Source organism: Parus major, chromosome 3, assembly GCF_001522545.3.
Source record: "Parus major isolate Abel chromosome 3, Parus_major1.1, whole genome shotgun sequence".
NCBI classification, from domain to species: Eukaryota; Metazoa; Chordata; class Aves; order Passeriformes; family Paridae; genus Parus; species Parus major.
In genome coordinates this window covers 11,635,163-11,648,903 of record NC_031770.1, presented here as the reverse complement: position 1 = coordinate 11,648,903, position 13,741 = coordinate 11,635,163, and the positions used below count along the sequence as shown (strand labels likewise).

General features: G+C 44.8%; 1 protein-coding gene across 4 annotated transcripts in view; it reads left to right on the top strand.

Annotated features, from left to right (window-relative positions):
* The window catches only part of TTBK1 (tau tubulin kinase 1), a 106,079-nt gene that overhangs the window by 85,258 nt on the left and 7,080 nt on the right, over positions 1 to 13,741 (top strand). For all 4 annotated transcript variants that reach the window (XM_033513237.1, XM_033513236.1, XM_033513238.1 and 1 more), the window contains one exon: positions 11,507 to 13,113. In XM_033513237.1, the coding sequence (XP_033369128.1) occupies positions 11,507 to 13,113 (1,607 nt within the window). The remainder of the gene's footprint in view (positions 1 to 11,506; positions 13,114 to 13,741) is intronic.

The window sequence follows — 13,741 nt, the reverse complement described above, 5'->3', positions numbered from 1 at the left end:
AAAAAAACAAAATTGCATTTCCTAGCAGACAAGGTCTGGAGCTTCTAAAATCATGGATAATTTGCAAACCCCTAAAATCCTGTTAGAGTTTATTGTGAAAAAATTGCCTCAGTTATTTCTCAGCTGGAGAACATGGGGTACCTTTCTCTTGACCTATTTCCCTGTAGTTGCCTGCTCTCCCCAGAGTGACTAGAAGAGAAAATAATTTCTGGAGAGGCTGACCAAAGTAAGCCAGATGTGCTTCCTGATTTCACTGTTGTCCCCAGGATGGTGTTGGGATGCTTTGTGCTGGAGCTTCCATTTCTGATGGTTGGTGTGTTTGTGTGCATGCACACGCGTGACCCACACGTGGTGTGTGAGCAGTCACGCGTGGTCCTGCCTTACAGAAGAGTTTCTGGGCCACTTTGCACACCCCCAAATGCTGAAGAGGCTGTTGCAAAGAACAAGTCTCAGCCACTTACAGAAAGTATCTTTATGGTGTCTGGTTCAGGTGGTACACCTGGCCTCCTCTGCATGCTGCAGGTCTGACTTTAGCAACCTGGCCCAGGCCAGGTCTCTTCATTCAGCGTGTTGTGACATAAATACATATCTCTCCTTATGCTGTCAGCCGGTGGCAGAGTATTCCGGTGATGAGAACAGTGCTGGCACTTGGGACATAATTTATAGTATGCAAACACCTATTTTGGGTAATATTAAAATATGAAATAAAACACAAAATGGCTGACCATTGTGGCACTACCTTGCTTTTTGTTGCGTTTTTATGCCACGTGTTTTGTGTTTGGGTCACTATAACACAAACCTGCTTCGGCAGTTCCAGAGGACAGCGCAAAGATTAATTTCTGGGAAATGTTTTTAAGTGTTATTTGCTGTATTGCAACTTCTTTATATCACACCTGACACTGAAAAAAATGATGTTACAATGAATGTACATTTTGAACAAGCTGCTAATCATGTAACCTGGGGTTTGCAAGCAATCCCCATTTTACATTCACTTGCATGTCTTCTAGTGTTCAAAAAGAAAATTGCTTTATGTTTGGAGGTTTTATTTTTTCATATGCAAAGTGGTTCAATGAGTTACCTCATCTAGTGCACTTGCCTCGTAAAAATCCCCAGGGTTTCCTCCAACAACTCCAACAAATTTTTCAGTTTAATTATGAGTGCAACTAATTATCTGGCAACATGAAACACAGTAATGGCAAATTTCCTCTGAACAAGTCAGATAAGGAGGATTTCCCTGGGACTGTTGCCCCTTCAGCTTGGTCCTTCCTAGAAAACCCCTACCAGATCAGGTTCTTACTCAGCACTGCTGACTTCTGGTTATTTTTATGACTTAGGAAGATGTTTAGCTTTCAAAATATTATTATTCTTCTTCTTTCTTGCTGCTATTAAGTTGCCTTTACAGTTAGGGACTAGAGGAATTTTTGGATTATCATTTCCTTCCACTTCACTCACTATTTCCCGAGTCTGCAATGAGTGATAAAAATGAAGTGGTCCCCATGCCTGCTCAGACAGGAGCTCTGTGTTGGCTCTCTCTGGAGACACTGGTGGGTACAGAGTTGGGAAGCTGAGTGGCAGGCATTCCACTTTTACAGAGCTTTTGCTTCCATCCAAGACGCTAGGAAAACTGGCACAAACCTAACACATGAAAGCACAAACAGGGAGGAGCAGAGCACTTATCCAGCACAGGACTTGATTGTCCTGTTCACCTTGGTAAAAAGAATGAAGAAAAAGGCTGTGGAGCGTTGATGGTAAGATGCTGGATAGAAGAACATCTCTAACATTTATGGTGCTGATTCTTGGAACACGGAGATCCTGCAAGTAAGCATGGCAGCTCTAAGACCCCTGCTACTTTTACCTCATCTGATACTGGTTTGAAGAAAGAGCTGCTTCAGAAACTCAGATTCTAGGTTTTTTCCACACACTTGTCAATCCTGCCAGATTTCCCAGTCCCAATCAAGCTTAGTCTATGTTGGCAGAGGATAATGTCACTTCCAGGATATGCTAAGGTCCTGATAGTATCCAAATAAAAGCTGTTAGAGGGAAGACTGGACTACAGCTCTTGCTGTCTGTGTGCCATCTGCATCTCTCAGGACTAAGGCCTCTTCCCATTCCCAGTGGAACAATTAACGTCGTGTTGAGAACTTGATTTCTGCTTCTCAGACTTTTCAGCTCCCATGAAGAATCTCAGGGACCAGCATATCCTTCCTTTGCATTACCTTGTGTCACCTGTTAGACTTCTGTTGCTGCTAAGCAGGAGAGTCCAAACCATATTTAACTAACTACAACTTGAGTAGGAAGTGAATATGGGTTTCTGTAGTCTTTGCTACTGGGAGGAGACAAAAGCTGTAGGTAACCTGTTGTGCTTGCTGGTTTGCTTGAGAAACTCCATCTGCTGGGACCTGAGTTTGCTTGAAGCAGTGGATCTCAGTGCAGTCCCCTTCAAGCAGGTCTCCAGTATTAAGAGGTGCAGCAGAAGGGGTTCCTCAAGCTGCCAGGAGTCCTCATGGACTGCTAGGGACAGAAGGTTTGCAGATACTGTGGAAGTTCGTCTCAGGGGGAAGGCAGCAGGGAGATGGAGGGGACGCAGCCTGCTGTAGCTTTAAAGGCAGTACTGTGTAGGGATCCGTTTGGAAGGACATAGTTGACTAAAGGGATCCAAAGCTTGTTTTCCTCGAGTCTTTTTATTCTTCCTTATCTAATCCCTTTAGAGCCTAAGGTCAACCCCTTTTTGTACTGCAATAACACTGTAATATATGCTTGCACTAATTCTTCTGGTATACCAAGCATGCAAGACCAATTTAAAGCTTTTTTTTCAGAAGAAAAAGACTGTATTATTGTGTATATAGAAATACTGAGAGAGAATTTGAATTCTGTCTCCTGTATAAAAGCATGCATTGATTACCTGTATGTAGATCATGCTGTAAATGCTGCAGAGTACTGTAAAATCCTACACTTGAAACCACAATGAACCGGCAATGTCATCAAAAACAAATGAAACAGAAGCTGTGCAATGGATTTTGTGCCTTTTTTAAATCCATGTATGTTAATCTAGACAATCGGGAAAAAAAAAAAAAAAAAAAAAAAAAGAAAAAGAAAAAATGAACAAACAAAAAAAAAGCTTGTATACTACCAAAACCTTATTAAAGAATCAAAGGCAGCATCTTGTTGATGGCTGGGGTTTTTATTTGCTTTCTTTTTTACTTCCTTTGCTCTGGGCAGGTGTCCCCTTCTCATCCTTGGGTAGGTGGGAGCACTGTGCAGGGAGTTGAAGGAGATCTGGTAGAACAGTGAGTTCCATTATTGGTTACACGTGTCATCACTAAAAACTTGCAGTTAAGACACATCTGGGAATAGAAACAAAGTTACATGACTGTTAGAGATGTGTTTTATGTACTTTGGGAAGGCCACACTGTGATTTCAATTCAAGCATGTGGGGGCTCTGAAACCTGTGGAAAGGGTGGTGGAAATTGCCCTCATGCAGAAGAATCACAAGACTCCAGTGCCTCAAAGGCAGAAAGCAGTTTGTGATGGTGTGGGAGGAAGAGCCTGCATAAGGCTGTGGTCTCAGAGAGTAGTACACTGTGTGAGTCCCCTTTTCTCCTGGGAATTCATACTATGGAGGGTCAGGCAGGATTCTTCTGAGTCTGCTTTTAGCAAGGTCCAAAGCTTATCTTCTCCATGCTTCAAAGTGTGTTTTAGTTTGCCCCTGAGAGGCTGCCAGTGTGCGGCAGATGTGTACATCATGTGTAGATCTGTCAGGCTCTGCAAAAGGATCCAGTGATGCCATGGTTTAGAGCATGGTCTGAAACAGAACAGTGGCTAGAAGAAGCACATCATTTCCTGAATTTATGTGAGATAAATATTGTGAGGGTTTTTTCCCTGTACCTGGTTGATTTTCACTTACAAGAGATGGGGGAGAAAAAAATTCCAAATTCTAAAGTAAAAAGGAAAACTTATTAGGCTTATACAGGAAACTGTTCCCTTTCCCCCACGTCAGTGCAGAGCTGCTTAGGAGAGCAGGCTTTTCTGGAGGACACTGAGCCCACTCTGTACCATGTGTTTCATTAGGGGTATAGAAATTTTGACAGAAAATAAACCCACTTGTCCTCGGGTCCAGAAGGTCCTCAGAGATCAAGGGGCTGGGTGCGGCTGGGCTCAATTGCTAATTATTCCCGATTCAGCACTGTAAGTCTAGCTGAATTCAAGAAGAGCTTTCACAGGCACAGATTCACAGAAAATCATTCGTAGAAAATGTGGTCTTGACACTATGGGTCTGATTGTGTTCAGTAAGAACTTGATCACAAATTCACAGATCACAGATTCACAAATAATGGGATTTATCAATACCATAGATCTGGCCAAGTTAAGTAAGAACTTCCATGATTCAGATTCATGGATGGTGCTTTTTCTTTGCCCCAGTGCCCCCCTTCTTTTATGCAATAATTTTTGGTGCTTTCATAAGGGGTGAAACAATCACAAATCACATCATAGATGGGATTTTGGTGACTGTTGTAATATATTTAAAGCATGCCCTTTTCATTTGCATTCTAAGGTGTGTGTAAGTTAATATGCAAATAAGTCTTAATGAAGGTCTTGGTTACTTTTGGTCAGAATTTAAAGTTGTTACGAAATGTAAAATAATCACTTTAGTCCTCCTCCACCCACTAAAGCAGCAGTCAGTGGTGCTCCAGAGAGTCTTTGCACACATCCTAATCTTCTTAATGGGCCAGAGTTATAATACAGCTTGTTCTGGAAGGGGAGGCTGATGGCTGCTACTGAAATAATATTGGGCTGAGGCCTCCACTTCACCCCAGACAACATCCAGTGGTTTGACCTTGCTCAAGCCATGTGCAGGGTCAGTGAGGGGCCCAGCATCATCAATTTGTCACCAACAGAAACCAACACCTAGCATTCATCACATTATTCTGTCTGTGGCCACAGCCACACAGACAACAGCCATAACATCGTTGCACACTGAGGGACATCATGGACTGCGTATTTCTTTTTCTTGACCACAGGGGACATCATAAGGTTAATTTAGCTTCATATAATTCATTTTTGGGGTATCTCTCTAGGGTGATTCCTTTTCCTCCTCTTCCACATCTTTCATTTCCATCCATACAGATCTTATGCATATCTGACAGATGATTACTTGGGTTATCATTGATAATAATCCACAAAATGTAATAATTACAACAAAAACTTATAACAAAGATTGTGATAAGCTCTGTAGCCAGCCAGTAAGTGAAAAACCTAACTCATGCAGGAGCTTGTTTAATGTCCATTTTCCATACTACATCAGAGATCTCTGTTTGCTCTGACTGTATACTTCATATGATCTAGTTGTTCACAAAGATCCTTAGTTACATTTGGTATATGAATGGAGGTATCATCAGATGGACTCACGCATCCACAATCTCCATTTTCAGGCCATAATAAAAGTCTGATTTTAGCCTGTTTTGCAAGGCGATTTTTGATGTTGCCTGCAATTGTACCTTGACTTCCTCCAGTTCCACACAAGTTGCATTAGTCAATGCTTTGATTTGTCCAGTAAGGTTATATAACATCATTTAATTTTGGAATGCTGTCAGCTGGAGTGTGAAAATAGATTCCAGAGCCCACCCCCACCACCCACAGGTCCACTTGTCACAAATACCTTGTTGGTAAAGACAAGCTGGCAGAGAAGCCCCCCTTCTGCTGACCACATGGCCAAGAGAGGGGACAAAGAAAAGCAAAACCACAACACAGCAATGGAGCCTTCACAATTACAGAGCTCCCTCTTCCCCTGAAAAGAGACTAACAGGGAACAGGGACAAAACAAAAAAACATGAAAGTACCATCTCTTATTGTCCAAAACCAAAAATCAGTGCTGACAGGTTGTCCGCTCTGCACCACCCAACAGGGGCTCTCCTGGCAGTGGCAGTTCCATCAGCAGTGGTGGCTGGAACTGGGGCAGCAGCCCAGACTTGTGGAGAGAGAATGGGTCTGACTTTCTGGGATATCCTGGATAGCAGCAGTGAAAAGGTCCAAGGAAAACGTCCTCCCCAGCTCCAGAAACAGGGATTGCTTCTAGGAAGAGCTGGAAAAATAGTGTTAGGAAATTGTCTAAAGCCCAGAGAGAAAACAAAAGAGGGCTTCTGCCTTGTGTTGGCTCTGAGAACCTGCCCCAGACAGCTCTCTTGGCAGTCCTGGAAGAAACAAGAAAGAGAACACAGTGTTCCTGTCCCTGTCTTTTAAAGGGACAGTGATAATCTTGGGAAGGTTGGCATAGGAAGGATATGGAATACAAAACACATTTTTTGGATTACCCAGGACAGACGTATTGCTGTTGGTCTTTTGACTCCCTTTCAATTCATACACACACACCACTGTTGTAAGAGTCTGCTTCCTCCAAAGGTGACAAAGTGCCAATAATCCCAGTGCATGTTGGCATCACTGTCCCTCAGCAGATCATGTTCTGTCACTGCTGAGCCACTTGGTGTGCCCCAGGAGGGTCTGCTCAGCTCTGGACAAATCATGTCAGGCCTGGTGTCATTGTTAGTCAAAAAACACCAGACACCACATTGTGGCGCTCCCCACACCCTTGGAATATGCATTCCTTATGGTATATTAGTACACATATCCTGGGGATGATGATAAATCATATCAGTCATTTCCCTATTAGTCACAAATATTAATGGTGGCTCAGGGATGTTGCAGTTCCATGTGGTTGTATTGTTCTTGTGCCACTTCAAAATATGTTTTTCTTAGTTCCTGAAGTCAGATTTGTGTGGTTTTTTTTCACATGATCTCCCAAGTTTTGGTGAAATCCATAATTAATATTTCCCAAGAGCTGGTGAGCTGGGAGACTGAGGGAGATGAACACACAGTGCTTTGAGTAACATTGTGTGTCCACCCAAAAGCTTGAATTAACTGCAGCATAGGATTTGAAGCGAGACCTGAACTTCCATCTGGTAATATAATCCCTTAGAGCATTTGACAAGACCATTAACTTGGGGATATTATAGAATGTGAACTGTCCATCAGATTTCTTCCTCCTTGGACCAGTCTTGAACCATCATGGCTGTGAGATGTGAGCCATTGCCACGCTGAATTTCCTGAGGGAGAGGCAGTGTGCTGAACTGTTCTTTCATAATTCCACTGAGACGTCCCAGACAGACAGATCACTGTAGGTTCCTGAGCAGTGCCTGCCGTAGTTCAGTGTCACTGAACTGCATCTGGGAGGTGAGAAGTCTCCTCAGGATCATACTCTATCCTCTCTTTATCTGTTCTGCCTGTTTCACAGGCAGGCCAATCCTCTTTAAGATCAGAGAACCTCATTTTGGCATCACTGAAAAAGCAGGAGCCCAACTCCAGTGGTGTTGGTCCACCCCTCCTGGCCCCTTTTGCCATAGATTACAATGAGACCCATGCCCACTGAATCCCCATTCTATGTGAATAAGGTCAGTTGGGTGTATAGGACTGAGTTGTTGGAACAATCTCAGTTCACTTATTAAGAATTCTAATACATTCATGTGTACTTACATCATTCCCATGATTTTCCTTTCCTCAGTAGTCCATTAAGAGATCAAGCAATAATGAAAAGAAAACATGGTCAAGGAGGGGTATTATGAAAAGCATGTCCTTTACATGTAGGGCAGTCATCCAAGTATGAGCAACTCTGTGGCAGTGCCACCATCTCGACAGTGTTTGGAGCTGCAGAAGTTGAAGTTGCAGTGTTAGCAAAAAACTACTAACAATCCATGGTGAAACACCACTGTTGGTTTGTTTATTGCCTACACTGATGAATTATAATGCAAGTGATGCCTCTTTTTTTCCAAATCTGTCATCACACAGTCCTTATAAGTGCTACTGTTGGTAGGGGGCATTCCTTTACATTCATAAACTTGGATGAGGACAGTGGTATTGATGTTTTTAATAGGTTCATAAGTTTTGCAGACCCTGACCTGTCCCACATTCTTTCAGATTTTATTTCTATCTCTGGCAACCCAGTTGCCTTATGTTGCAAAACTCTGCAGAGTTCCATCTGGGAGTTTCTAGGTTTGAGCATAAAGTAGGTAATATCCTAAAATGTTTGTTTGGGCAGCACTCACAAGCAAGTTAACCTTAGTTAATAATCTAAGACAAGTTTCATTAAGAGACAGAGCGTTAAAGAGGTGAAATGTGCAGACTTTGTGGGGAGCACATGCTCAGACACATGTAATGCCATAGGCATTCCTGGACAAGTGACCAACCAGTCAAGAGTCAGTGGAATGAACATTTGAGGCCACACAGGCAGGAAAATGTGGCTGCCTTAGCTCATGGCATAGTTCCTGCTCACAGAAGAGTAAACCTGACATAGGGTTGCCAGGATGACCAGGAACAAGAAACATATGACATGAGGAGAGGCCGAGAGATCTGGGTTTATTCTGCCTTAAAAGCAGGATTGACTGTGGCATCCTTTTTCTTCCTTGAACTGCCTGATGGAGGGAGATGCCATACTCTTCTCAGAGGTGCACAATGAAAGGGTAAGATGTAATGGACCAAAGTTGCACTAAAGTAAAGTTAGATATAGGAATTAGATCCTAACCCCCCCAGCTTTTTCATCATGAGGAGCCTTAAACTCTAGAACAAGATCCCAAAGAGGCTGTGAGATTTCCATCCTTGGAGTACTAAAAACTCAGCTGGATGTGGCCCAGCACAGGCAGATTTGTTTCTGCTTTGAGGGGTGGTTGGAGCAAAGATCTTCAGAGATTCCTTACATCTTTTTCATTCCACAGTTTTAAGATACAGGCTAAGCCTCTCCACTTATGATCTTCTGACATCTTCCCTCAGTTCCTCCCCATTTGTACAGCAGAGCAGAAAAGTTCTTCTCTGGCCTTTGAGGAATAGTCCTAGAGCAGCTGAGTGTTATGTAGTACAAAAGACTGCCAAGACAGGACCCAAGTTTCTCTAGTGAGGGGCTCAAACTGGGAACACCTTGTTCAGCAGAATTTCTTGTAGTTGGATATTTGTGTTCTTTGGACTTTCTCCGTGGTGCACGTACAGTGGCAAAGCAGCAGCGGTCTCGGGCTGCTTTACGGGAATGTGTTAAGCATTCCAAGTGTCCCAAAGGTAGGTAGAAGCAAAGCAGTCACTGTTGTGTTTAGGGTGCAATGTCCATACAGGGGAGTAGAACATACATAGAGAAACTGAAATGACAGACAGAAAGGCAGTCCATTTACTAAATGCTGCAAGGAATTTGTAGAGGTGGAAGTACATGGGGGTTAGAAAGTTAACTACAGCATGACTTAATGGTAGCAGAGGGGCACCAGAGCACAAGAAATAAAGAAATAAATAACTACTGTTTTTCTTACAGCAACACCCTGCTGTCCAGCTCCATGTCATACATTATTGCTTAGTGCAACCTCATCTCAGGAAAGCTTTTGGTGTCTTGCAAGGGAAAAGCTATTGAGGAAAGGGGGTTTTCTGGAGACAGGGCTGCTGGTGGGGCAGACTGCAGGGCGCAGAAACCATATCTCTGGCCTATATAGGATGTGTTCTGCAGGGTTGGATTCAGCTTACCTTGACTACAGAGCAGAAGAGATGACACAAGCCAAGGGCTGGGAAGAGATTTGAAGGTCTACACAGATGCATATTTCACTATGCAAGGAAAAACAGCAATTGTCCATCTGCATCATCAAGCACAGCATTTAGAAAATGTTGTGAGGTAGAGCAGCAGAGGAACTGTTGTTGGGACTGTGGAACTCTTTCCAGTGGGAGGCTCAACACAAGGCAAGATGTTGGTCAGGTCTCATTCCCACTGAAGAAGTGCATCTGTTTGTTTAGGATTCTAGGAATAGCACTGTGGTTGTATTTCTTGGGAAAAACAAACCCAGCCAACATGCATCATCCAATCCTAGGCTGCTGAATTCATTAATTTCCAAGAAATGCCTGAGGGAAGAAGCCATGTGGGTAATTTCCTTTGCAAAGGGTGGTAAGTGCCTCTTAGCCATCCAAGTTCCACGTCTGCCATCCTGATACAAAAGGTAGAGTGGGTCACTGAAAGCCCAAACCAGGCTAATACAGGGCCAGGATTCAGCTTTAATGGAAGAAGAGAAGCAACTTTGAATTCCAGAGGTACTGCCAAAACCAGCCTGTATTTTAATTTATAAGATATAAAAAGAAATAGTAACTGGATAACAACTTACCACCACGCAGAACAGCTTGATGCTGCCCACCAACCTATTTGAAATGTCTCTGTTGTACAGGAGCATAAAAATATTACATTTTTCAGGCTCACCACATGAAGATTTTTAGCACAATATTTAATTGTGCCATTGGACTGAAAAGCCACTGAGGGCTTTTTGTCCCCAGCAGAGATAAAACAATCTATTCCCATGGCCAGGTGAATGTTAGCAGCTCTGGAGCTCACATGGTTAAGTGGGTGCGTGTTTAGTTGTGTAGCCTAAATATCCTCTGGCGCTGTTGAATGCCACTGGAAAACGCAGATGTTTGGAGCCCTGCTGTTCATGATTAGGACTTTTCAAGGGTAACATGTGATGCATTATTGACCGGTTGATTTTATGGAGAGGTTACATTTTGCAAGCCCTAACAGAAGTGTGCTGTAAATGATTTGGTTTTAAATCCATTCTGCAGAGTGGTGCTGATGTGATTTTCATTTGCAACTGATTGTTAATTAGGCCACGCTTGACAGGCATTTCCTATTTATTTTGGTCTTGTTTGGCCAAGTGTGTGCAAGCTCCTGTTTTCCTGTAGGATCATTTGCAATCATTTCACAGTCTGCTACTGCCACAGGCTGCTGCTGGAGAAACAGTGCCCCCACCACATGTCCTGTCTGCCCTTCACTTCTCCGGGTTGGACCCCCCAGGGTCTGATAATGACATCTTATGTTCTAGCTTTCATGACTTGCTGATGATTTTAGTAGAAGCAGAAGCCTCTAAGAGACAGAATGAGGGGTTGCTACAGGGATATGGGAGCAGAAGGGGGGATGGAAGGTGCACCAGGAGAGCACAGTAGCACTAGAAGTGTTACTGCCCCAGGGACAATGGTGGATGGTAATGGAAAGTGATGGGGAAACTTATGTAGCTCACAGGTGCTCCTTGAGTTCACTGTGGCCTGGGCATAAAAGAGAGTTGCTAAGTGGTTCCAGTAAGGAAGAAGTGATTATATAAATATATAAATACTGAAATAAAAATGTAAATGCTGAAGAAGATTGAGAAATATAAAAAATCTTGAGGAGCTGCCTGAAAATGGCTCTATTAAGTCCAGGTCAAAAACTGCTAACAAAGGAACTTCTTTGGAACATTTTTTTTTCCTTCATTGATAAGTATCTGTGAATCTCTCCTTTCTAAGGTTTGTATGAATCAAACAATAGAGTGATGACTGCTCAGGCATGTATTTTGGAAGCATGATGGATTAGATGCTTTCCATGGATTCTTCCTGCTGCTGTTGGTCCTGATGTCTTCTGTGTCAAATGTCTGAATGCTAACTCACCCTCTCTTTTGTCACATTTGTCTTCCTGCAGGCATACATGCTGAAGTCATTTGAAATGAATGGCCTGCCCAAGGCGGTCCCTTTAAGTTTGCCTTATCAGGACTTCAGAAAAGATATGTGCAACTACTGGGAAAAGCCTAAGTTATCCCAGCGGATAAAGAAGGTTGATTTCTCAAACATTGTCTTGACTGCTCCTTGCAAACCTCTGGAACCTTATCTGGAAGTGAATGGAAAAGAGGAGGAGGAGGAGGAGGAAGAAGAGGAGGAAGACTATGAGGAGGAGGAAGATGAACAGGATGAGGGAGAGGAGGAGGAGGAGGGCAATGAGATTGACATGCACAGCGATTCCAGCAGCGACCTAAGTCAGAAGAGCACAGAGCGCAGCCAGGAGTGCGCACCATCCACACTCCTGGCTGATGACCAGAAGGGATCCAAGGGTCGAGCATCCACTGCTGATGGGGACCTGGAACTGGAGGAAGGCTCAAAAACATTAGTGCTGTTTTCACCAGGTGATCTGAAAAAGTCTCCAGTGGCTGCAGACTTACCTCCAGAAGTTGATCTGGGCACTCTTGCTGCACTGACACCTCAGAGTGAGCGGCCGCAGCCCATGGGGAGCCAGCTGGACGTGTCTGAGCCAGGGACCCTGTCCTCAGTCCTTAAATCTGAACCAAAGCCTCCCGTGGCAGTGGCTACAGCTTCCTCCCCGTTTACCAAAGTCGAGCGCACGTTTGTTCACATTGCTGAGAAGACACACCTGAACGTGATGTCTTCCAGCGGGCAGCTGATGCGGCACGAGGAGTACTGCCCCCCAGGGCAGTTCGAGGAGGTCATCATCGAGGAGGAGCTGGAGGACAACCCGGTGCTGGTGGAGAATGGAAGCATTCATTCCGGGCTGGAAGGGGCAGAGACGGAGAGCTGCGCGCTTTCTGCCAATCATGTCGAGACCACCTCAGAGACTGTGGGGGAGCAGCCAGCCCTTCCCAACGGCATGCCAAAGCTTCCCGAGGACAAGCCAGAGCTCTCCGGAAAAGTTGTGCTCTCACTGAATTTGGAAGAGCCTGACAAGGTGGCTACAAGGGAGCCTGGCCTCGAGAAGGCGGCATCAGCGACAGAACACCTGAAGCGAGCAGAGACCCTCCTTGAGACACCACAGCAGGTCCCCAGGAGGCCGCTGGGCTCCAGGTATAGAAGTCGGATACCTATTTTGTTCTCTGAGGAGGACACTGGCTCAGACCTTTCAACTTCACTCTCAGCCAAAGAAAGGCTTTATAAGAGGGCAAAGCAACCTGACCTGGCTCGCCTGGTGATGGAGAAGAGACAGAGCCGCCTCCTCCGGCTGGCCTCAGGTGCCTCCTCCTCAGCATCCTCCAGTGACGAGCGGCGGCGAGCCTCCGAAACCTTGTCAGCCACAGGTTCTGAGGAGGACACCCATGACTCTGATGACTCCATCCCACGGAAGGGAGAGAAGAAGGCTGCACTGCTGGGAAGAGACGAGAGAGCCGTAAGCACAAGGAGCAGAATTCCTCGTCCCATCGTGCCGGTGAAAACGCCGCTGGAGGTGGCGAGGTCAGAGAGCTCCGTGGCCACTGCAATGGCAGGGCTGTGCAGCTCCCCACAGGATGCAGCTGCTGCCTGCAGGTAAGACCAAAATGGTGAGAAGTGCAAAGAGCTAGGCTTGTTGAGGAGACAGCCAGGGTTTTGCTCACTTCCCATGACTTCATCCTTTACTCTGCTTGAGTGCATAGTCCATCCTTGTTTCCTATGGTCATTTCAGCCTGCAGGTGTGTGAAATACCTCTGTCTTCTTTTTATGAAGTCTCTCTTCACTTGCCCTTGCTTTGAGACCTTTCCTTTTACAAGCCCTTTCACTTGGTCTGATAATGGCAGATGCCCCCAGTGTTGAGCTCTCAGCTTTGAAGCGAAGCCATGACTCTGCAGGGAGACCTGGCCTCCTGGCCTGACTATTGCAATTAGATCAAGGGCAGTGAGGCTGCCAGCTGGGATTGCTTCAGTTGGTTTGTCTTCCATCACAGTTACTATCAGAGGCCAACTGGTGCAATCCAACTCATGCCCACATTCCCAAATTGTATCTCCTGCCTCGGAAGAGGTTGTTGCGTCCATTCTGCATGTTAAGAAGAGTCCCAGATACCATGCCTGCATGTTGGCTGACAGAGTGCTGGAGGATCAAGGCAAACACTTAACAACACTTAAAACAGTGCAGTTAACTGCACTGAGTTACAGGATGGTGTTCAAACTGGTGCCCCATC